Source organism: Lethenteron reissneri, chromosome 12, assembly GCF_015708825.2.
Source record: "Lethenteron reissneri isolate LAM-NWPU_2019-01 chromosome 12, ASM1570882v1, whole genome shotgun sequence".
Classification (NCBI taxonomy): Eukaryota; Metazoa; Chordata; class Hyperoartia; order Petromyzontiformes; family Petromyzontidae; genus Lethenteron; species Lethenteron reissneri.
The window spans coordinates 12,030,345-12,054,620 of NC_083790.1; the positions used below are offsets into that span (position 1 = coordinate 12,030,345).

The window sequence follows — 24,276 nt, forward strand, 5'->3', positions numbered from 1 at the left end:
AAAATCTGCAAAAGTTTTACACACTGTAAATTAAACTAATGACACGTGAAATTGCAAATATAAATTGAATTGAGTCTGCATATACCTTTACATAGATCCCAACAAAAAACAACGTAGAAACAAAATTAACATTTATTACAAAATTACAAAGAGTGAAAACCAGCAGGCTTTTGAATGTTACATGACAATAAAAACAGCACTTCCCAACTGCATTGCACGAGGCCCCACCCACAATGATGCACCTAAAGAAAGTCCAGTATTCTCCACACGTATCATGCTCGTTCAATCTCATGTGTGGACATGTGTGGATGCGCTCATGCAAAGTTGGGCATTGCGATTGAAGACCATGAACCAGGACCCAAAAACAGGACAATGCTTTTCCCAACAGTTAATCTGCATATCATGAACATGGGTCGTGTGTCCAAATGCCCCTAAATGCAGATTGTTTTCAGACTTCTTGTGTGGCTCCTGATCTTCGGAACAAGAATTCAGCTGTGCTTCCGGATCATATGCACGGCGATCTCTTGTCATTCCGAAATGCACGTTCTGCTGTGTTGTGTTTAAAGGATATGAGAATAAGCCTCTGGTTTACATGCAGCTAGGTGACCTCACGTGTATTCACACAGGTGACCGCAGCCCGTGGGGCAATAAGGAGATGTTTGTAGCCAGTCCATAATATGGTTGAGGTGGCCTCCATGGCTGCAGCCTTGGCACCACACAAACAGGCCCCGCACCACATGGTGGCACACGGCACACACGCTGGCACATTGCCGACACCTGCAACCAAGCACACACAGACACATAAGTAGTCACCTACACAGCAAATACCCATATATGACACCCAACAGAATGGACCAAGTGAGAAGCAAGCACACTAATGGTCCAGTAAAAGAGGTCATGCTGTAGTGAATCAAATATTTGTGATAGATGGGTGTACAGGTAAATAAATATTGATTTTGTTCTTACTTAATGTTCCCAATCTTAAATCTCAGAAACTACGCAGGGGCAGAGCTTGGATCGTGCTTAGATGGGCAACCACCATGCACGAATGTTTTTACAGGCTTGTGGGGATACATGGTGGGGAGTCGAGGGCGGTTATTCACCTTGAAAAACCCACAATGATCAGAATGGTTACGTATGGTAAAATAACCTCCATGACCTGGATGGTGTGGGGAGGCCCTCATCCAGCAATGGATTAACAAAGGGCTCAACTACCCCAGAAGGAGATCAAACCAGCTAATTCTGGATTGCAAGTTCACCATGGCAGCACAACCGATCGTCAGGTCGCACATGGTGGAGTAATGTGTGGGCTCTCCCAACGCTTCCAAGATTTCTGGCCAGCGTGGAAGAGGTCAAAACATCCTCTCGATGAATTCTCGAGCTCCCAACACGTGGTGGTCCTTCTGACAGCAGTAGGATGAGCAATTGACCGCTTCGCCTTGACGCTTTAACACCTTGAACCCACACGCAAGAGGGCTGCTGCACAACAATATGGCTGCTGTCAAACATGTTGAGCAACCGCTGGTTCTGTTTCTTCCTTGGTCAGAATCTGAGTTCCTATCAGGTCCTAAAGAATGACCAACCCCACCAAGGCTCTGTGTTGGCCCTGATATGTTGCAATGTATACATCAGCGATGTCAGATACCTATGCTGATGACTTAGCTCTGACCACACTGCACATCGATTTGTAGCTGCTACTGAATCCATATAAGAGAGACCCCATACACCTGACATAAAAATAGATACAGTTCCCCAAAATTACCTTTAAACGCCTGTGGTGATGTGTGCTGTTAGTGAGCTCCCATGAAAGCTGGGATGGCATGAGCGGGTGGGGGGCTAACAGCACCCAAACTGCTTTTGTCATCCCAGTCCTCATGTTTACACCCCGCACTAGGTGCTAATTTTTAAGGCCGAGTCAATCTAGTGGAGGCCCAAGACCGGTTTAAATATTTGCCACTGTTATTAGTCACGAGTGGGAAACAACCTCAGGTAGCCGGTTTCCTAGTGCAGTGCGCAAACCACTACACTGCCGCTCCCCACACACACACACCCAGTGATGTACTCACTTGTCACAGAGCCAACCCTTGCCATCGAGTGAGCGCTTGCAGGCGCTGCAGTTGAGATGAAGGCTGGTGGACGTCTGGTTGAGGATGTTCACAGCCTCACACGTACTCAATCGGATCACCTGTGTGGCTACAGACCACAGCTTAAAGCGGTGCAGTAACTCCAGGTATGCCGTGTACCAGTGTTCCTGTGTACAGCCAGACAGCCACATGCAGACAGGAGCATGAAAAGTAGACGTTACAATTTACAACAAGTGGAGTATGATTGAGTTTAAGATTTAAAAACAATTCCGCCATAGGATTTTCATATTTTTAGGTAAAATGTATTTTAATTGCATTTTAATAACTTTCATTGTTTATGTGATATATTTAAGGATTTAAAATATTATTCAAGGGTAAAGTAATTCTTTAAGTGTGATTTTGAAAAATATATATTTTAGTAATATAATTAAATGGAACCTCCTGTGATAGCAATTTTGGTGGAAAGAGAGTGGACGTGACATTATGTAAGTCACGTAATTTCCCGTGACATTACATCTTTGGCTAAATTCCAACTAAATATTTTTCAAAAGATAAATGTCATATCTAGGTCCGCTTTTCAGATCTAAAACCTAGGACATGTCCCGAGTGAGTATGTACATCTGCCAATGACCCAGTCTGGGAAGATGCAACTTTTTAGAAATGTGTTTCAATCTATCTTCATGTGTTTATTCATTTCGCAAAGACCATGGTTGTTCAACAGTTTGAAAATCCTTTATTCAAAGTTCTATGAGAAATTTCTCATCAAAGCCTCCGAAAGCAAAGCCGATCCTCTGCCCTTACCCGGATCCCCATTCATAGTGCTGTACCTGCACAGTCTGACTGACGTGCTGGCCTGCCCTCTGGCCCAGCACCAGCAGAGCTGACACGGCCATCTGCACGTCGCCCATCTCCGTATAGTGCTCCAGCATAGATGTAACTGTGGGAGAAAACCTATGGGGCACGCATGTGGGAATCCAGCACACACACAAACGTCAATCCAATACACACAGAGGGAATCCAGCACACACACATGCACGTTAATCCAACACGTACAGGTGACCATCAAAGACAAAGATCCCCATATAGCCTTAACGGACTGTTGGGGCAAGTGTTGTTAGCATACATTTATGACGGCCAACACGACTCACTAGGGGGTGGATGGCCAGCACAACGCTCGGTCGCCTTCGTCTCCCCAGAACTAATGTTTACACACCTTACCATTTACTTATTTAAGGTTGAGTCGACCTAGGAAAGGCCCAGGACAGGTTCAGGTATTCGTTTCTGATATTGGCCGTGAGCAGGTTAAGAACTCGGGTCTCTGGGTTCATAATGCAGTGCACTAACCATCCCACGACCTAAACAGACACAACTCCAGCATGTGCGTATCCTGCCTGCAGCCACAGGTCCAAACACGCACGTTAACACGGGCACCTTCTTTACACTGTTACCTGCTGCAAGGAGCTACTTTGTATAAACGCAGCCCATTGCGCAGGGAGATAGAGGATGTACAAAGCCATTCACAGAGAACGCCTGAATGTGGAGAGAAATCATTATAGATAGAGGATTGTGCAGGGTAATATTATAAGCAAGATTCTAATCTTGAAAAAACGTAGCACCTAGTGGACAAATGTTTTCAAACGTAATGACCCCAATAAAGAGAGAAATAAGGCCCGTGTGTGCTGATAGTGATGCCATACGGACCCTTCAACTGGCAGGGACTGTCCGAACAATGGGCGCGACACAGATATGAGGGACACACTTTCGGCAGGTGTGATCCCTGCTCCCCAAGCCCCCAATCGCCTGCACACCACAAACACAGACAAACAACCATCAATACACATAGGCCATGCTTTTCATTAACTACGGTAACTCAATTATATCAGTGATCAGATTATAATGGTTGTGGATTAACCATGCTGGTGAAAAAAAGTGTACGCACACGCTGCTCTAATCTCAGTCGTCCGCTCAGTAACTTCGTGCCCGCGTGACCACAAACATGTTCACAAGTAAACCGCTAAGTTTTAGTCGCGATAAAAAGAGATGACGTTCTATCCCTAGTCCGCATAGGTAAACAATTAATATATTATGATGGCCTAGTTTACACATGTTTGTCTTATCCGTATACAGAAAAAGCTCTCTTATACGGCACTTTAGCATCCGGAATGCTCTATTAACCGGCATCTGTCATAGACGGCAATACAAATCTTCCTTCACATATCCGGAAAAATTCCAACTGCCATCCAGCATCTTGCTGTGCGCTTATCATATATCTGTTGTTTACGGAAGCTTCAGGACACTGCCGAGTGGTGGCATAAGCAGAAGTCTATACATGGAGTACTGTACCTCTGTATACTATACTCTAAACTGTCCCACTGCCTCTCTACAATCAACTTAGAATGCTCTACAACTGACTTGTGAGTACCTCTGTAAAAGAGTATGTTATTTCTTACATCATAATTAAAATGTAGGCTTCACTTATTTCTTGAAAAGTTTTATGTAAATGGAAAATTTGGTGAACCATCAGTATATATTTAATTAACTGGCACCCTCCATTTTCCATGGATGCCTGATAACTGACATTTTTCTGTCTATATTTTGTCTGGGCCACCACTCTCGCCCCCCGCCCCCCATTACCCTGGAAAACCGAGAGATTATCGCACATGCATCTTTACGATCATGTGTTGCACGTGCATCAGCTATTGTAAGCGTGTCCATGTGTGTGCGAGCGACACGTCTATGAAGGAGGCTTGTGAAGGATGCTACTGGTCAATTGGAGGCAGTCGCCCTCCGTCAACAACGGAGGACAGATGAGCGACGGTCGCAACAACGAGCGGAGCGCCGGGTGGCTAAAATGCAGCAAGTTGGCACAGTAGGGGGCACAGCTGGTGCATCTGTCAGTCATGTCCGTCTGTCAACCCATGGCACCTGGGTCTGTCCCGTGATCTCCATGGCCTCAGGCACCTTGGTGGATGTCACCGCCACTTAGTGGCGAATGGCGGGTGTTGTTGTTGTTGTCGAGCGGCACGTCTGTGTGTACGTACGCGAGTCCGTGAAGGGTGTCCACATGCGTGCAGTTCACGTGCGTGGGTGTCGGCGTCTGGGTGTGGCCCCACCTTGCAGCTCCCCCGGGTCGCCCAGACCCCTCCTCCACGCCCCTCTCCTCCTCATCCGCACTGAGGCCCGAGTCCCTCCTGTCCCCCGTGAGCTGTGCAGGGGCGGCCGCAGGGCCCTCGGCAAAGTCATGGCGGAGAGGGAATGCTTCCACCGGTAGTGAGAACTCCCGGAAATCTTCTACGGTGAATGAGTGGCACAGCAGAGAGAAGCCGTCATCGTCACTAGCATCTAGGCACCGAGGAAAACTCTCATCATGTCCCACTTTAATTTGTGCATGCCACTTAAGTTGTGTGTTGTCGCGTTTGCGACCGTCTTAGTGTGCTCACCAGCGGGTGTGTCATGTGTGAGGAGCTCCAGGCCACCTTCTTCCCCATCCCCAAAGAAGAAGTCGGTGGTGCCTCCCTGAAGACCAGCTGCCAGCCCAGGCAGCGTCTCTGCATCACTGCCCTCCGTCTCATCATTGCCGCCATCTGTGCCGCCTGACAGAAGGGTTGTCCACAGCTGAGTGTTTGTTAAGCAACTCTATAGAATAGCGAGGCACAGGGTATTCCATGAAGGGTTGTTGTGTTAGAAGGTGCTGGTTCAGGGACAGGTTTGAGTAGAGTGGTCATGACCATGGTGGACAGCAGTGGGGTGACAACTAAGCAGACACTGACCATCAGGTGGGGGGAAGGTGGAGGTGGAGGAGTCTCGGAGCCGCCCCTCTGATCGTCCTTCCCCACCCAGCACCGGCACCCCCTCCTTCACGCCGAAACTAAAACAACATCAATAGGACTCACCAAACACAGAAGCTATGCCGTAAATCTCTGCTGCAAGAAGGTGGCGTGGTAGCTTTCTGGGTGTGTCCGAAAGAGATGGATGCAGGCGCGCAAGCTGGAGGAGAGGGGGAGCGGTACGTGCCCGCACGTACATGCTGGAGGGCGGCAGCGCAGGCGGTTTGGGAACGAGGGAGGCGGGCGAAGCCGAGTGGTCGCCGCCTCCGTACAGCAGTTTGAGCATTGTCCACGTCTGCGCCACCTGGAAGCGGCGGAGGCTCCCTGCCACGCGCGCGTTGTGGTCGCACAGCTCCCCGAGAGGCCTGCGCTCACGTTTCACAACCAAGTCACTCCACGGGCATTTCGCTCAACAAGCAGGGCTGGTTTATTATCTGTGCTATACCGCATAACACATTTCCATGAATATTTACAACTTTGTCATCCCACCGCTGGATGAAAGTTGAATGAAGGCCTCCCCACACCGTGTCTGTCACGGGAGTTGTTTGACCATACTTCATCATGCTAATCAGTGTGGGTTGGTGAAGGGGGGAGCTTGGGACTCGTTCAAATATCACTCATCCCTGACTCAAGCCAAGGCCGGGAACTGAACTCAGGTTTCTGGGTTCAAAGCTCAGTGCGCGAACCATTGGGTCATCGATTCACCTCGTTGCCAAATTAATAGACAAAAGAATATAGGTCATTTTGAGCAGCTGACTCTCATCATAGTACAGGAAGATGTATTATCTGCAAAAGCCATGAAGATGAATTATGATTGGTGGCGATTACTCCAACCAGCCATTAACAACCCTCACGAAGACAGTGTGATAACTGTCGCATAGTGACGGTGGATGCCATGCCGTGTACATATGCATGACCAAGATTACCTGCCAGCCAAGCAGTATCGTTGAGCCGTTTCCACGAACCAGTCCGTATGCAGCCCTAGCACCGGGTCGAGCCCTTCCCCTCCGTGGGGCTCGAACACACTCAGCACACTGCACACGCTGCAAAACCGTGGTACATGGGACACTGAGCACACTATGCAGTGGTGCGAGCAGCACCACAGATAAAAAATACTAGAGTCCCTTTAACAGCGCAAATATGTTTAAAATCATCACCCTGCACATACATATTCAGTCCATTGTTGATCCACTGCTGGGCGAGAGCCTTCCCACTCTTCTGAGGGTCGTGGGGGTTACCCGAGTACGGATTGATGAAAGCACAATCAATTTGTCTGCACTGCCCTCTGATGCCCACCACGTTATACCTCAGCAGCCTATAATACGAACTTAATGTATGTATGTTGAACTTCTTTTACACTGTACATAGCCAACCGTGCTAATCGGAGGTGCAGGGGAAGGACAACAAACTAAACACAAAAAGCAGTAATAGATTGTTGTCGTCCATCCAAGAACGACCTATGCTCAACCATGCTTTGGTCAGAGTCTTCAAGCTCTTCAGGACCTCAAAAAACTACCATTCGCTCCTCTAGCGACACCAAATCTAAAACTTTTGTTGAGTTATCCAAGATCCCAGAGGCCTCCCCAAAAACTCGTGAGGGGCCTCTGAACGATGTGCGAGACCACCCCCACCTGGCACACGTGTTCTGGGCGGTGGGAAGCTCTGGGCTGTCGGAAGCTGGTGGCTTGCGGATGAAAAAGAAGGGGTAGCGGCGGTCACCAGCAAAAGCCTTGCGGCCAGACTCTAAAGCGCAGAGACCCTCCTTGGCTGCAAATGCCAGGTCACCCCGCGGGCCCACACACAGCCCCTCAGGGTTGGCACTGTCGGCTGGCCGGGATGCATCCTGCAACAACGAAAACACATATAAATTAAAAACAAACATATACATTATATATATTTTTTAATGTTAAATAAAAACCACGTAACAATAGCTTCATAAAAATACTCCGATTACCAACAGTGGAAACACAATTTAACTGGAAGGGAAGAGGATGCTCAAGGAAGGCAAAGTGCAGGAGTTGCTGAAGGAATAAAGGTGGATGAGGACGAAGGTCGAAGCATGGAACTCAAAGCATCGGATCGGGCAGGAGCTTTGTTATCTATTGGATTCTAATCCGGATGATCACTAAATGTACTGCGGCATGGTATTTAGTAAAACTCTACGAGCTGTCCATCTTACAATCTGCCACCAAGGTATAGATGTGGACCAAACCCATGAAGCTAGCAAAGGTATATAATTCAAGAAGCACCAAGTTTTCTTCACTCTTTGTTAGGGCTGGCCTTTTAATTCAAGGGAACCTTCAAATTAAACATGACATTATCTGCAGGCATATTTGGTCTTAAAGGCAGAAAGTTTACAGGAAATAAATATAACTTGTTATAATGATGACTCAGACATTTAGGAGGAAAAGCATGTTACTTAAAATGTCAGAATCCTCTAAATGCTGGGGGGTATTGAGAATACGCAGCATGATATTCAATGTATTTATGTTAAACTTAAAAGCTGATACCTGACCATCTTCAGAAAACTCATGAAGACGCCGCGGAGAAAACATGACGAAAACAGCACCGCAAGACACCTCTGCAGTGGGAAACGCCGGCTCGAGATGAAAAAAATATGGTAAAAGTTGTCCTACACGTTTCGGACCGGCCAAACACAGGCTTATCTGTTGTCTTTAGGCAAGAAGATGATGCTTATATGTGATTTTTTTTCAGCCACATCAGTGGGAGGGGCTCACGTGACCAGCAAAAGTAGGTAATTGGTTAAAAAAAAGTAAATGTTTGCACAAGGAGGCAGTGTAGTTGTGGATGTGTATTGTGTCTGAGGGGAACAGTGTGGGGGGGGGTCTGGAGGCCAAAGACTTATTGTCATTTTCTGCCCACAAAATCACGTGTTGTGGATTGTGTGGTTGTAAGGTGTTTGTCATAGGTTGTAAATGTGCGGGACTTTGTTGTTCACTACCAGTGGTATAAGGAGAGGAAACAAAGTGTTTTTGAGAATTATATTCGGGATCGTGGCTGAGGGTCTGTGGTGGTTGTGGTGATAATGTAAAAGCGAGTGGTGAAATGAGTTGGAGTTATGGAGTTGTGTTGTAGGCCCGTGTTTTGGAGTGTCTGTGACTTGTGAAATGTTTAGGTTGTGAAATGTTGTGGACAATATTTCTTATATATCTAATAGGGCCCCTGTGAGAGGTGACTTTAGGAAGGCTTCACATTTGTCAGTAGTGGAGTTCTGATGGGAGATTTTTTAATTCTTTAGTGTCATGATCTTTAACACGTAGGTGTTCGTGACCAATATCATACATAACAGGTTTTTTCGGTTAGATCTAACCCAAAAAAACACCTGTATTATGTAATGATCTTTGTTTGCAGTGCATTGAAATTATTCCAGGAATTTACATATGGTTTGGGGGTTGTGCTTAGATTATTGACCCCTTTGAAATCTACAGAGTGGTTTTATTTATCCTGTTTGGCAACCACATTCTTACATGTCCGGTAATCTGCGTCCTGTTTCTCCTTTGTATTGCAAGTCACAGACTTTGCAGGGTAACAAATAGACCACACCCCTCAATTTGGGGGTGGTCACAGGGTCCTTTGGTTTGGAGCTTTTCTCTTAATACAGACGCCTCACAACCACAATAAACATCACGTGATTTTGAGGCCAAGAAAATAAAAATAGGTCTTCTAATTACCCCTCCCCCTTTCAGCCTCCAGAAACCACAACATTGACCCCCTCTGACACAATACACATCCATAACTACACTGCTTTTTGCTTAAACCCTTAGTTTTTTTTTACCATTTACCTGCTTTTCTGAAGCACATGAGCACCTACCATTGACATGGCTGAAACATCGCATCAAAACTATTAAACTATTAATTATTTGTATTTCACCAGGTAAGACCCACTGAGCTGTATAGCTCTTTTTCAGAAGTGACCTGGCCACAAATGACAGACCAATGAAGTGGCTTATCATGTGGAAATTTATAGCAGCTAAATACTCATAACACATGTTTATAAATGTGGAGGGAAAACCGGAAGACCTGGAGAAATGTTCACGTAACCACAGAGAGAACATGCAAACTCCAAATATACAGGCGTCAGGGTCAGGATCGAACCCACGACCTCCTGTATAGCCGGCAAGGTGGTAAACATCTCGCCACATAGCCATGCATTCAGAGGGTCTCAGCTCCTGACAAAGATAAGCCTGTGTTTGGTCCCTATCCGAAACGTGTACAGCAACTTTAACCACCTATTCTCACCTCCAGCTGGTGTTTCTCACTGCAGAGACATATTTTCAGTGCTATTTTCATCACCTGACCATCTTGTTGAATTACCTGCTAGAGCTTGCCACCTGACCCACCAGGGTCTACAATACAAACAATACTGTCATAGCTATATGATAGTATTGTCCAGAGCCATATGCGGATGTCTTCTCCATTTATATCCAGCAGTATAAATGGCTACACCACACCACACCTCTGATTAGAACGGTTGACTATGTGCGGCGCCAAAGGAGTTGAACATACATATGTACAAGAGCCTGAAGAAATGTACTAATTAGCTTTCTTTGCCAGTACCAAAATTTTAACTGTAGGTAAGTGAGAGAAAGTAAAAACGCTAGTGTGGTTATTGTGCTTGAGGAAGCGAGCTCATAGCAACACGGATCCAGGAAGCACCTTGAAGGCGTGCTGAAAGAGGGTACAGTCCTTGGAGCCGGAGAGCAGGTAGTGGGGGTCGTTGCGCCACGCGATGCCTGTCGTGACGTCGCGGTGTTCTGGAAATGCAGCAAACGGGATGTAGGGCCGCCGCACGTCCCACACGCTGACCGAGTGGTCCACCATCATGGAGCACGTGGCCAGGTGATGGCGGCGTTCTGGCCGCCACTTGACGCGCGCCACGGAGGCGATGGTCTGCACGCAGTACTGCTCGCGCGCACGCGCACTCGCCACGTCCCACACCTTCACCAGCTTGTCGCGACCACCCGTGGCCAGCCAGCCTCTGCCAAGGAGTCGAGTGTCGGCAAGGGGAAAGACAGAATCAGAATCTTTATTATTTATCCTGGAGGAAGCCGATGAGCCATGGAGCTCTTTTTGATCAATGTCCAGCAGGGACAGATCAGAAAGTTACAATAATATAAAAACCAACAGGAGTGCAAAGTATAGGAAAGGTAGGCAAGTCACTAAAAATTAAGTATACAAGTATATATTTGCATCAATTCCTGCCGATGATTTTTCAACAATAATGCAAGCTTGGGCAAGGCAGCAAACAACAACAAAAACAGTCCCAGACTACACTTAGACAACACCCGGGCACTGCACAGGAACAGAAACGGAGACCAGAGATACATAGTGTAGATAAGATTTCACTTTACTACTCTTATTTCCCTTCAACTCGTATCCACTGTATCTCTCTGACCTCTATGTGCTATGAAGAGGGCCCATTGCCTAAAACGTCACCGATTATATATTTCCTTTTAAGGCAGAGTTATTGACGAAAGTGATGATTTTTTCTATTTGTGCTTGTGCACCACTGCCAATGCGGTGTCAACAAATAATTTGTTTTCGAGGAACAAAGAAAACAATCAGTATTCTCCACAGGGTGCTCCATGGGTGTGTAGGTATGTTGAACTTCTTTCGCACCTATGGGACCTTTTTGCCAGTGTCCAAGGTGATGAAAAAATAAGAATAGGTTTTACCCTTTCTGGCAATAACACAGGTGTTAAGATGTTCAAACACAAAATAGATACTTTTCAAGTCTGCATTAACCACACGTATTTGTTGTGAAACATGCTAACAAACATGCTCTGCCAATATATGCATTGTTTATGAATCTGATTGGCCTACACCAGACAGCCTTCTTTACGGCCTTGTCTCACCAGCGTTAGACCAGAGAATGCCAAAAGGCAAACAGTAGATATCTTTTTGATATCTTCCTAAGTGCAGATTATTTATTGTATGTACAGTAAAACCTTGGATTGCGAGTAACTTGGTCTGCGAGTGTTTTGCAAGACGAGCAAATTTTTTAAATAAATATTAATTTCATAAACGAGCGAGGTCTTGCAATACGAGTACTGTAGTACGTACAGTATACGCTTTGTCTGCCGAGCGTCACGTGATCACAACTGAGCCGATGGTTCTTTTCTCTCTCTCTCGCTGCGGGATTGTGGGTAATCATCTCCCATGCTCGGTCTCAGTCGGCGTGCCTCACTCGTATAGTCAACATCCGTGCGAGCGTATACTGTTTACTATAGTGTTGTGCCCACGAGTGTGTGCGTAAAGCATTTTTTTTGTGTCCAAGTGTAGCGACTGTTCTTTAGTAACTGTACTGCAAGTGAAAGTCGTCCTACACAATAACCCGCCTCTCCTCTCTCTCACACCAGCCACGATTAAATTTAATTAATAAATTTGATTACTTTATATTAAATTTAAATAATAAAAATATAAAAAGGTATTTTGTATTAATCATTTTTATATGAATACAGTATTTTTGGGTTGTGGAACGAATCATCTGAGTTTCCATTATTTCTTATGGGGAAATTCGCTTTTATATACGAGTGCTTTGGATTACAAACACGTTTCCGGAACAAATTATGCTCGCAATCCAAGGTTTTACTGTATGTGAGGACTTATTTCTCACCATACGTAGCCAACAATGCTAATCGGAGGTACAGGGGAAGGGCAACAAAACTAAAACCAGTTCTAAAAAAATTAGTTTTCAATCCATAGCTCCAGTGGCTTCCTAATATCACGGGCATACTGTGCATTACTCTGAAGTGCAGCAATGAAAGCCAAGGAAAGGAGGTTGTAGATCAGGGGGGGGGGGGGTGGGGAGCCCCTCTCTCACCTCTCGTCAGGGTGCCAGTCGCAAGTGAACACGGGCCCATTATGTGCCGTGAACATGCGCTCCACGCGGTCTGATCGCCGAATATCCCACAGCTGCACGTTTCCATTCTCAAATGTGGCCGCAAAGGAAAAGCAGTCCCTGGGGCTGAACTGCACGTCGCGTACGCTCTCCGACTGGCCTGCGGATCACGCGAGACAAAAAGAAAAAACATGTTACCTGTGTAGGGATGTTGGAGAGAGGGCCGTTATGCATGGCAGCCTATGGGAAAGAAACACAGTGGGCGGGGCTACGTGTGTGCACAGGGAGATGCCCTCTGCGACGTCCGAGCCAGACACCCTGGGGGGGGGCTGGTTCGGCGTTACGATCCCCCGGGGCCCCACCCCTCAAGGAGGGTTGGGTATAAAAAGGGGTCGTTATATGGGCTTAGTCAGTTATGTTATAGTTAAGCTAAGAAGTCGGAAGACGTCGTAGCTAGAGCCCTGGACTCCCCCTGATCGCCGCCCTTATCAGGGCCCCACGGGATCAGGCTCGAGCCAGTGGCGTGGTCCCGTGAACCAGAGCCAGTGCTCTGGGACTCCGGGTACCGAGCCCGATTACCAGTGTCGGGCCAGACAGCCTCCCCTAGCTCTTAGTGGAGGACTCAGGGGATAGGCTATGGATAGCTAGGGGTATTCCCTGAGTTATACGGGTGAGGGGGCCGCTACCCCCTCTAGGGCTGTCCTGTACTGGCAACTTGTTAAATAAATATACGTGTGCCTCAACTCCGTTGTCAAGCGTCCTCGACGGGTACTTCATCTGGCGTCAGAAGTGGTAAAAATGGAAACGCGCCATACAGCTCGGACCAGGGTACCACAAGAGGAGGACGCCGCGGAGATCGCCGAGCCCGAGACAGAGCAACAAGATGGGGTGCAGCCGGAGCCTGGCGCCTTCTCACCGGGACGTCAGCATGGAGAGGGGCCGCAGCCAGATGCACTACGACTGGCTCACGAACGGCTGGCGGAGCTACTTTATGCCGCTGCCGCCACACTGGAAGGCATTACGCGGTTGGGGGTTGGTGGTCCACCGCAGGGCGAGGAGAACCGGCGGCCGGAGCACTTTCCCGCCATTTCAGAGACTTCAAAATTTGAATTTCCCGCCATGGACGCCGCGGCTGTTCGGGGCGTGGCCAGCTTAGACATCGGCTCCGACATCGCCGTCGCCGGGGCTGCAGCGTCATCGCAGCCGAAGGATGCGTCATCGCTGCCGCGACAGGCGATGCCATCGGCCAGTCGCGCCGAGGCACCGCCAAAGGGAGGTGAAAGCAACCTGCGGGAGTCCACATCGACCGCTGCGCTTCACCAAAGACTGCCCCCGCTGAAGGAATTCATCGGTGCGGAGGGTGACTGGGGCGGCTTCCGGCGACGCTTCCTCGCCCATCAGGAGATGGCGCGGTGGTCCGACGAGGAGGTCCTTTGCGCGCTGCCGGCGCTCCTCGATGGGGACGCGCTCGCCGCACTCACGTCGGCGCCAAAAGAGAAGCGGGCTACACTACCAATGGCGCTACAGCTGCTGGCCGGGGTCTATGGACCTTCAGCCGAATGCCGTCAGCAGTTCTACGATCGCAGGCGGGGTGAAAAAGAGTCGCCTCTGGCTTTCCGGACAAGTCTTCTGGCGCTGGCAAAAACAGCCTTTCCCCGCATGGACGACGACGGCGTGGACGCAATGGTCGCGGAGAAGATCCTCCTCTTGGCGGACGACCTCGACATCGTCGTCATCGCACAAGGGGATGCAGAAATGACCTCCCTCCAGGCTGCGCGACTCCTCCACGCCAACCTTCTGCAGCAGCGGCGAAAGGCAAACAGGGCATCGGCTGGGCGTGCGGTGGCTGCAGCCACCCTTCCGTCAGAAGAACTTTATGCCGTCGACCATCGACGGCAACAGACGACGGGGGCGCGGCCGGGTCGGGACGGCCCGAGGCGTTTCGACCGTCCATCGTCTCCATCGGCGCTCCCGCGGTGCTTCAACTGCGGCATCCGGGGCCATGTCGCCTCGGGGTGCCGTTCTCCTCGACAGCGGGGGACGACGCCTCGACAGGACGCCGGCCCTCCTCTTCCTCCTCCCAAGCTCCAGCACCATGATCCGGCGAGTCGCGGCACCTCACATGTTTGGCCAACGCACCCACCTGTCGCACACTCTCGCACCGTAACGAACGGGGGGCCGGTGGGGCGCTGCGATGGACCGACGCGGATCACTGCGGGGACTCAAATCGAGCCCGAGCGGTGGTCCGTGTTGGCCCATCGCGTGGTGGCCGCGGCGTCGGGATCGTCGGCCGTGGTCGGTTACATTGATGGGGTGGAGGTACGCATCATAGTCGATACAGGGGCATCGGCGACAATTATTTCGGAACTAATTTACAATATTCTACCGGTGCAGAGCCGTCCTTTGCTACCGGTTAATGTCCCTTTCTATGCCGCGAACGGGGGCTCTCTCGGCATCGTGGGACAGATTCGAGCGCAAATTTCTATCGGGGACATCAAATTGTCGGGGCCGATTTTTGTCTCCTCCTCACTGGCAGTTCCGTGCCTGCTGGGGACGGACTTCTTGGGCAGGATGCCAATTCGTATTTTGATCGACCAAGGATGCATTGAGCTTCCGTCGGGGCGACGTATGGCGTTCCTGCCTTCCCCTGTAGCGACTCGGACGGCGTTCGCGACGGTACCGGCGTTCGTCGTAAAAACAGTGCGTGTGCCGCCGGGGGCACAAATGCTGGTACCTCTTAAACTTCGTAGGCCCTTCGCTAAGGGTGTTGGGGATCAGGGTGTTGTGCTGGGGCCGTCTAGGGCCGGGGTTAATGGGCCTCATTTAATTCCGGCCCAGACCATCGTAAGGGGGGACGAGGACCCCTTCATCGCGGTCCTCAATGTCGGGTCGCAGACAGTAGTGGTTCCCCAAGGGACTGTGCTCGCTCACGCGACGCCGGTGCCCTGCGAGGAACCTGCCGTGAACCACATTGACACTGCTGCTCGGACGCACCCGCATTCGGACGGCGATGAAGGGTGGCTCGACGCGCTTTGTGCGGGATCGACGAACCTGTCCAATTTAGAGCGCCAACGGCTTAGATCACTGCTAAAGGAATTTTCCGACGTTTTCAGCCGGAATAAATACGATTTGGGTTGTACTCACCTGCTGCGTCACCATATTGACACGGGTGACAGCGCGCCTATTCGCCAAAATCCTTTTCGGTTGAGTCCCGCCGAAAAGGACCATGTCAAATCGGCTGTCGATGACATGTTAGCCGCCGACATTATCTCTCCCTCTACCAGCCCTTGGGGAGCACCGATTGTCCTGGTTAAGAAACAGGATGGCTCGTTGCGGTTTTGCGTAGATTTCCGTCGCCTTAATAAGGTTTCGGTTGCCGACGCATACCCGCTCCCACGGATGGACGAATCGCTGGACGCCTTGGCGGGAGCGCGATTCTTCTCCACACTAGATTTACTTTCGGGATTCTGGCAGCTTCCTCTGGACGATGATTCGAAGCCTAAAACCGCTTTCCGTACACCGCACGGCCTGTTCCAATTCAACCGGTTACCGATGGGCTTACACTCAGCGCCGGCAACCTTCCAGCGGTTGATGGAATTGGTTTTGGCTGGATTGCAATGGGAATCGTGCCTGATTTATTTGGATGACGTAATTGTTTTTGGAAGAACCTTTGACGAACATCTCCAGAGGCTGCGGGCGGTTTTCCAAAGGATGCGGGCTGCTAATTTGAAATTTAAGCCCCAAAAATGCTATTTGTTTCGCGAGTCAGTGCGTTATTTGGGGCACATCGTAGGGCGCTCGGGTATTGCTACCGATCCCGCCAAAACGCAGTGTGTCAGCTCCTGGCCAATTCCGACCTCGGTGGGGGAGGTGAGGAGTTTTATTGGCTTCGCTTCATATTACCGACGGTTCGTCGCTAATTTTGCTACAATTGCCAAACCCCTACATGCTTTGACATCAAAAGGGGTTCGGTTCCACTGGGGTCGGGATGAGGAAGTAGCTTTCTGCTCCCTTCGGGATGCATTGGTGAAGGCTCCTCCTTTGACTTACCCCGATTTTTCGAGGCCGTTTTTGCTCGACACCGACGCGAGCAACACAGGTATCGGAGGCGTGCTTTCCCAGGTGGTTGATGGCGTGGAACGGGTGGTTGCGTACGGCAGTCGGGTGTTGTCTCCAGCGGAGCAAAAATATTGTGTCACCCGTAGAGAACTGTTGGCAATTGTTTTCTTCATCCAACAGTACCGCCCATATCTGTACGGTCAGCATTTCACTGTCCGTACGGATCATGCGGCACTGCAGTACGCCCTGAAGGTTCAACAGCCATCGGGACAATTGTCCCGATGGCTGGAGGTCCTCCAGGATTTCGATTTTGACACCACCTATCGTAAGGGCATTCGCCACACAAATGCGGACGCTCTGTCGCGCATGCCAACCACCTCCGAATGCGCATGCCTCCTGGGGTCGGGGCGTTGCAAGCCAGCTGGGGACATGACGGTTCCAGTCCTGGCGGCCGCCGCCGATGTTGACACATCGCTCCCCGATGAGATCGGGAAACAGGGAAGAGATTCCCTGCTTGGGTTGCCTGTGATTGAGTGGGGACGCCTCCAGATGGAGGACGCCTCCCTCCTCGCGCTGCGTCGTCGCGCCAGGGAGAGGGGGTGTGGGACGGGTGATGCCGACAATTGGGAAATACACGCGGGCTTGCTCATGCATTGGGACGGTAAATCCCACCGTCACCGGCTGGTAGTTCCTGCGGGGTTACGGGGTAAGGTGGTGTGGGCTGCTCATGAGCGCCTCCTCCACCTGGGTACCCAAAAGACCCTCGCCTCGCTCCAGCTGGATTTTTTTTGGCCGGGCATGACACGGGATGTCACGGATCTGCTGGCAGCATGCCCCCGGTGTGCGCAACGCAAACCACCAGCTCGGGAGTCGAACCCGCCGTTGCAGTCCATCACAGTCTCCAGGGTGAACGAACTCGTAGCGTTGGATATCCTGGGGCCGTTTCCCGCCACCCCTAGGGGCAATAGATATTTGCTAACAGGGGTCGAATACTTCACACGCTGGCCTATGGCCTGGCCCCTGGCAAATCAGTCGGCAGCAGCCATCGTGGACGCCTTTGTCCAAGGCTACGTCATGGACAAAGGTGCTCCGGAGCGGCTGCTGACCGACCAGGGTAAAAATTTTTCCGGGAACCTCCTCAAACAAGTCTGTGATCTCCTAGGTACAAAGAAGATTCGTACCTCTCCCTATCACCCACAAACTGACGGGATGGTCGAGCGTCTGCATCGTACCATCACGTCTATGTTGTCGCACCTGGTTTCGGAGTCACAGACCAATTGGGACTTGCAAATTCAAGGGGTCCTGGCAGCATATCGATTGGCCCCCCATGCTGCCACGGGATTTTCACCCTTCTTTCTCATGTATGGTCGCGAACATGACCCACCTGTTCGGGCACAGCTGCAGATCCCCGCGCCTCTAGGTAAAATTAAATTGGACGAGCACGTTAAATTTAACCTTCAAAAGCTAACTGAGGCGCGGGACGCTGCCATGCTCAATTCCCGCATGCGCCAAAAGGCGAATGAGCGCCTCAGACTCGCGCGCGCGCACGTGCTGCAGTGGAAGCCAGGGGACAGGGCATGGCTGCACTGTCCCCAGGTACCGCTTGCGACCTCCTCGAAACTGGTACGGCCATGGCGGGGCCCCGTCGAGGTGGTCGAGGTTTTGCGACCGCAGTGCGTTCGTATCAAGTGGGGGAGGCGCCGGTGGTTCGTTCACCCCTCTAGACTAAAACCCTTCGTTGCGGTGCGGGACTCTGCTCCACACGCGCAGGGCCAAGCATGTGAGGGGTCGACCGACCCGGAGGGTCCGCCTCTGTTGATCTCACCTGACGTCTTGCCGGTTGCCCCGCCCCCAGGTTCTCCCGGAATGACGGGCTCGCGCACATCCCTCACGGGGGATGCCGAGGGTCCCGCCACTCCAATTGCGGACTCGCCTCGGATGGGACAGCGGCCACCGAATGGTCCGCCATCTGAGGTTGGCCCTTGTGACGGGCCTGCGGCAAGGACGCGCGCTAAAATGCGCAGACTCTTATAAAAACACTGGAACGCGAACAAGAAGTGAAAACGAAACGAAAATAAGAAGAAAATGTTTTTATTTTTTTTGCGTTTTCTGGTACACTTTCGTGTGCTATTGTTACTGGACGCTGCGTTCGTGTGGCGCTCTTGGCGCGTTGTTGTATTATGGCTGTGTGTGTGTGTGCGTCTTGTGTGCGTGTTGTGCGTGCGCTGAGGGTTCCGGGAAATGTACATATCTTGCCTCTACGGATTTCGTATTTATTCGGGGGGGGGGGCGCGTCGGTTTGTTCTCCCTTTAGGGGCATTGTTAGTGTTGTTGTTCAATTCTCGTTCTGTTAAATGAAAAAATGGGGCACACACGGGGGGAGTCAAGGGGTAAAGATTCATTTGTTGAAATTGTTGCAGCCGGGACGGCTGCGAGCTATGCGGGGGGGAGTGATGTAGGGATGTTGGAGAGAGGGCCGTTATGCATGGCAGCCTATGGGAAAGAAACACAGTGGGCGGGGCTACGTGTGTGCACAGGGAGATGCCCTCTGCGACGTCCGAGCCAGACACCCTGGGGGGGGGCTGGTTCGGCGTTACGATCCCCCGGGGCCCCACCCCTCAAGGAGGGTTGGGTATAAAAAGGGGTCGTTATATGGGCTTAGTCAGTTATGTTATAGTTAAGCTAAGAAGTCGGAAGACGTCGTAGCTAGAGCCCTGGACTCCCCCTGATCGCCGCCCTTATCAGGACCCCACGGGATCAGGCTCGAGCCAGTGGCGTGGTCCCGTGAACCAGAGCCAGTGCTCTGGGACTCCGGGTACCGAGCCCGATTACCAGTGTCGGGCCAGACAGCCTCCCCTAGCTCTTAGTGGAGGACTCAGGGGATAGGCTATGGATAGCTAGGGGTATTCCCTGAGTTATACGGGTGAGGGGGCCGCTACCCCCTCTAGGGCTGTCCTGTACTGGCAACTTGTTAAATAAATATACGTGTGCCTCAACTCCGTTGTCAAGCGTCCTCGACGGGTACTTCACCTGCACTCGCTAGGCTAAATCACACATGATGATTTGATTTCAAACTGCCTCTGTGGAACACACAAACATCGAATAGGTTTGCTTTGGCTGCCCAGCCTGTGAAACATGTTCAAAAAGATGCACCACCCTGGCTTTTAATATGGTATGGTCAACCCCGAGCAATGCCCTAAAAGAGTGTTCTTCGCTAATTTTCAGAGAGACGCCACTTTCGCCGAGAAGACATCATCAGTGTGAGGGCTGCTACACTGCCACACCACCTGCAAGGGGTGTTTTTACATTTGCGTATTGTCGGGGGCCGCACGTCAGGTGCCGCACTAAAGGCCACCAGGGGCCACCAGTGGCCCGCGGGCCTTGCAATGTAAAACACTACCCTCAAACAACAAATAATGAATTCACAGTATTTTTGACCAACAGCTGGATTCAGGCCTCCCCATGCCTCATTGGTCATAGAAGACGTTTGACCATACGTCACCAAGTTGGTCAGTGCGGATTCATGAAGTGGGCGTCAGAGAATGGTTCAGGTATCACTCGCCACTGATGTTAGCCGTGGCCGAGAATTGAACCGAGGTCAACCCGATTCATAGCGCAGTGCGCTAACCACTCTGGAATTACATTGCCTCTATTTTACAAACTTGACAGGTGCACCATAAACAACTCGTCTGGCTCTTGCGACTTGGCAGGAGGAGAAAACTGGGGGCTGGGTACCATTGAACGTGCTGGCGCTCTCCTTGCGCCGCAGGTCGAAACATTTCATGAAGCCATCCTGGGAGCCGCTCAGCAGCATGTGCAGCTCACTGGGGTGGAAGCACACGCGGTTCACCGTCCGCTTGTGCTCCGCAAATAGCAGCTCCTGGAGGGGAGTTAAGAGGTGGTCAGTGGTACAAAGTACAAGACACGGTAACAAAGTTGGGATAGAGCTATGATAACGATATGGTTTGAGCTCCAATAAAATTTGTATCGATATAGCGTATAAATGTGAGCACATCTGAAATGTTAGAGGTTTATGGTTATGCGGTTCGGAGTGGTGATGTCAGTACAGCGTATTTTTGACAATGTAAAGAATGCAAGTTCACATTTTTGGCAGTAGACTCGTCTCAAATTGAGTAACACTTTACGGATAGTCAACGGTGACATTGTTATGTTGAATGACTACCAATGGTTTACAGTGATGGACACTGTTCCACACTTTGCGCAAGGAGACACTGGCGATTTGATAAAACTCCAGTGCGTGGGTTAAGGAGTGGGACTATAAGTAGGGGGGAAAGTGAATTTGTGGGATAGTTCCACCTGTTTGTTGCGTGACGCCTTTCCCAGGTTCCAGGTGAGAACGGCCCCATTCGTGGCGGCCGTGGCCAGCAGGTTGTCATCCATTTGGTGCCACGCCACATCCGCACAGCTGTAGTTGAGCGACGGCTTGCGGCCCACACGCAGGTTGGCACGCTCCACAAACTCACCGTCCTCGATGGCGTACAATTTGAAGACATTGCGACCCGCCACGGCCACCTGCAGCCCAAAGTGTTACCTATGTGAGCCGTGCTCGCAAAAGCGCTGCGCTCTCACCGCAAACCACACACCAACTGGGCCCCAACTCCACTATTAGCATGGTTGGCAATGTACGGAGCAAAAGAAGTTCAAAATACATATATACAACACTGAACTGTGCATTGTGGTCTTATAAGAATGCAATTGAATGTGGGAGATGCTGCCTTGATGTAATGGTGAGCACAGTGGACTTGTAATTCAGAGGACTCCGGCTCGTTCTGCCAGTGCGGCAATTGAAACAATTGCCAAACTTCTTAAAAGCTTTGTCCACCCAGAAAACCAATGGATAAACCTTAGTTCATTGGCAGGCTGCATTTATACACATGTATGCTTATGTTACACTTAGGCCTCAGTAGCAAAATAACATAAAAAATATAAATCAAGAAACAATATATTTCAGACAAAAAAGACAAGGGTTTTTTTCTTGAATTGAATCACGACCCTAAATCATCATAATGTCAAATCACCAGGGGTAAGTGGGTGGTGAATCGTTACAACTCTAAAAAGCTTTGTCTGGGTCAACCACTTCTCTAGAGGACCGATCACGTGACCGCTGGGGTCCCTGTGCAGAGCCAGGAGGAGTGTTGTTATTTCTCATACTGTGCCTAGGCTGTGTGTTTAATAGCGGTGATGAAGTGATTGTCACCTGCGAGCCATCTCGGCAGACGCTAAGGGCGTTCGCGGGTCCATCCAAGCTGATGCTCATGGTGCGGCCACTCATGCTGCTGGTGCTGAACACCTGAGTGCCACGCACCGCCATGGCTGCAAGTGCTGTCTGCCTGCACCCGACACAGCTAGAGAAACACGGCGGAGAGTTACACCGACCCCAGCAATACACGCACCGCAGCGATACACAGATCCAGCAATACACACACCGCAGCGATACACAGACCCCAGCGATACACACACCGCAACGATGCACAGACCGCAATGATACACAGACCCAAGTGATACACACACCGCAACGATGCACAGACCGCAATAATACACAGACCCAAGTGATACACACACCGCAACGATACACAGACACCAGCGATACACACACCGCAACGATACACAGACACCAGCGATACACGCACTGCAGCGAAACAGATCCAGCGAAACACACACCGCAACGATACACACAACGCAGGGTTATACACACCCCAGCGATACACACACTGCAATGGAACACACATGTCAATGTTACACAAACCACAGAGAAACAGACACCGCAGAGAAGCACACACCGCAACGATACACACACCGCAATGTTACACACCAGATCAATAGACATCGCAGTGATACACAGACTACAATGATACACACAGCCCAGCGATACACATAAAACCTGCATACAGCACAATGATACACACACCAAAGCGTTACACACACCACTGGGATACACATGCCACAGCGATGAAGCACACAGCAGTGATCAACACGCCAACTTTTTCCGTGACCTTTATGTGAATAATTGCTTTTATCTGGACCTTAGCCCTACATTTGACGAAAAATGCCTAACCCGTAGCCTCGCTGTTGTGTACCCTGAGCAGATGGCAACCTGTGCAGCCACAGGCGATTATCCATGCACTACCACCACCTTCAGACACGGCCAACCCACTGTTGGATGAAGCGATATACAGCAACCCAGCACACGCACAATGGCCGATTCCATCGCTCCATCTCCCCTGTATGCGCCCCTCTCGCACACGATCCGTCCCTTCCAGGCCGGCACGTGTCCTCCCTCCCCGGGCCCCACTCAATTCTCTAAACGCTTTAACCTGCGTGTGTGCTCTAATCCAAGTGTTACACTTTCAGTCTCGCTGTCATCGCAAGGATGCATCTCCGCATGCAGCGTCAAGTGAACGCGGAGTTTCTGAGCAGGGCAGGTTACAGCACACACAATATCGATGACAAACTTTATTCTTTACGGCCACATTGCCTTGCCCCGTAATGTAGGGTAGCAACTTCCTATCGTCAAGCTGGGATTACCAAAACAAACTCCACTCAAACCCAGTTCTCAGCCGTGCATCTTTTTACTCATTTATAGTGCTGTCTGCAATAGCTGCCCCGGGTAGCAGCCCATGTGCACCACGGCGGTACAACTAAATACACACACATATTGAATCCCACCGATGCAATCAATCTTTAATTGAATCTTTGGAGTGAACTCATCGGAACGAGCCAAAGTTATTTTCGCACGTGTACCTGGTTCGCTCTTACAAATCGAGGGCTCTACCCCAGGCTCCGAGAACTCTCACCTGGATAAAGAAGACACTCTGGACGGTGAAAAAACAACAACAATACACCGAATGTCAAAAGCGGTCAGTTTGCTTGTCCCAAATCAATGCTGCTGCAAAATGATGCACTCCAGGTGAACCCATGGGTCGTGTTAGAGATACTTTAATTCACTGAAGAGTGAGCCGTCGCTCATCTGTTCCGCAATTTAAAAACACAAGGGTGGGAAATTCGTTACGGCGAGGAGAGAATGAGAAATGTGAGTCGGAGGCGACTGGCGTGGAGGTGGATGTTGGGTTGAGCGGCGGAGCTCCGCGCTGGGGCACCACAACCCTTCCCCACACCTCCTCCCCTCCGCGTCTCACCCCGACCCTCGCCGTCTCCTCTCCCCCACACCACAGGGAGGAGACACATGGCGACAGAGGGAGAGAGAGACGAGGAGGGGGAGCCGTCATGCGCCACGTCCCTCTCAAACCCTCACCTGAAGCCCCAGGATCTCACGCCTGCTCCTCCGCCTCCGCCATGCCCGCCTGCGTGACGAGACGCCAGCGGCGGCGGTCGCGAGCGAGTTTAACAACTCGCCTCGAGGGCGGCGCCGTGCACGCGCACAGAGACATTCGCTTCGCTGGCGATGCCCTGGGAGCGTGTGCGC

General features: G+C 50.6%; 1 protein-coding gene across 2 annotated transcripts; it reads right to left on the reverse strand.

Annotated features, from left to right (window-relative positions):
• Positions 1 to 118: 118 nt before the first annotated feature.
• Positions 119 to 24,175, reverse strand: WDR24 (WD repeat domain 24). Of its 2 annotated transcripts, XM_061550730.1 has the most exons (17): positions 24,106 to 24,169; positions 23,595 to 23,665; positions 22,051 to 22,198; positions 21,150 to 21,365; positions 20,568 to 20,712; positions 12,756 to 12,933; positions 10,589 to 10,910; positions 7,543 to 7,754; positions 6,838 to 6,954; positions 6,109 to 6,276; positions 5,855 to 5,952; positions 5,525 to 5,677; positions 5,198 to 5,375; positions 3,786 to 3,884; positions 2,912 to 3,035; positions 2,067 to 2,251; positions 119 to 777 (listed from the first exon to the last, which is right to left on the reverse strand). In XM_061550730.1, the coding sequence occupies exons 3-17, from the start codon at positions 22,162 to 22,164 to the stop codon at positions 609 to 611; spliced, it is 2,478 nt and encodes an 825-aa protein (XP_061406714.1). In that variant the 5' UTR covers positions 22,165 to 22,198; positions 23,595 to 23,665; positions 24,106 to 24,169; the 3' UTR covers positions 119 to 608. The 2 variants fall into 2 exon arrangements, with proteins under 2 accessions (XP_061406714.1, XP_061406715.1); XM_061550731.1 differs by lacking the exon at positions 23,595 to 23,665 and having other exon boundaries at positions 24,106 to 24,175.
• Between the last annotated feature and the right edge of the window lie 101 nt (positions 24,176 to 24,276).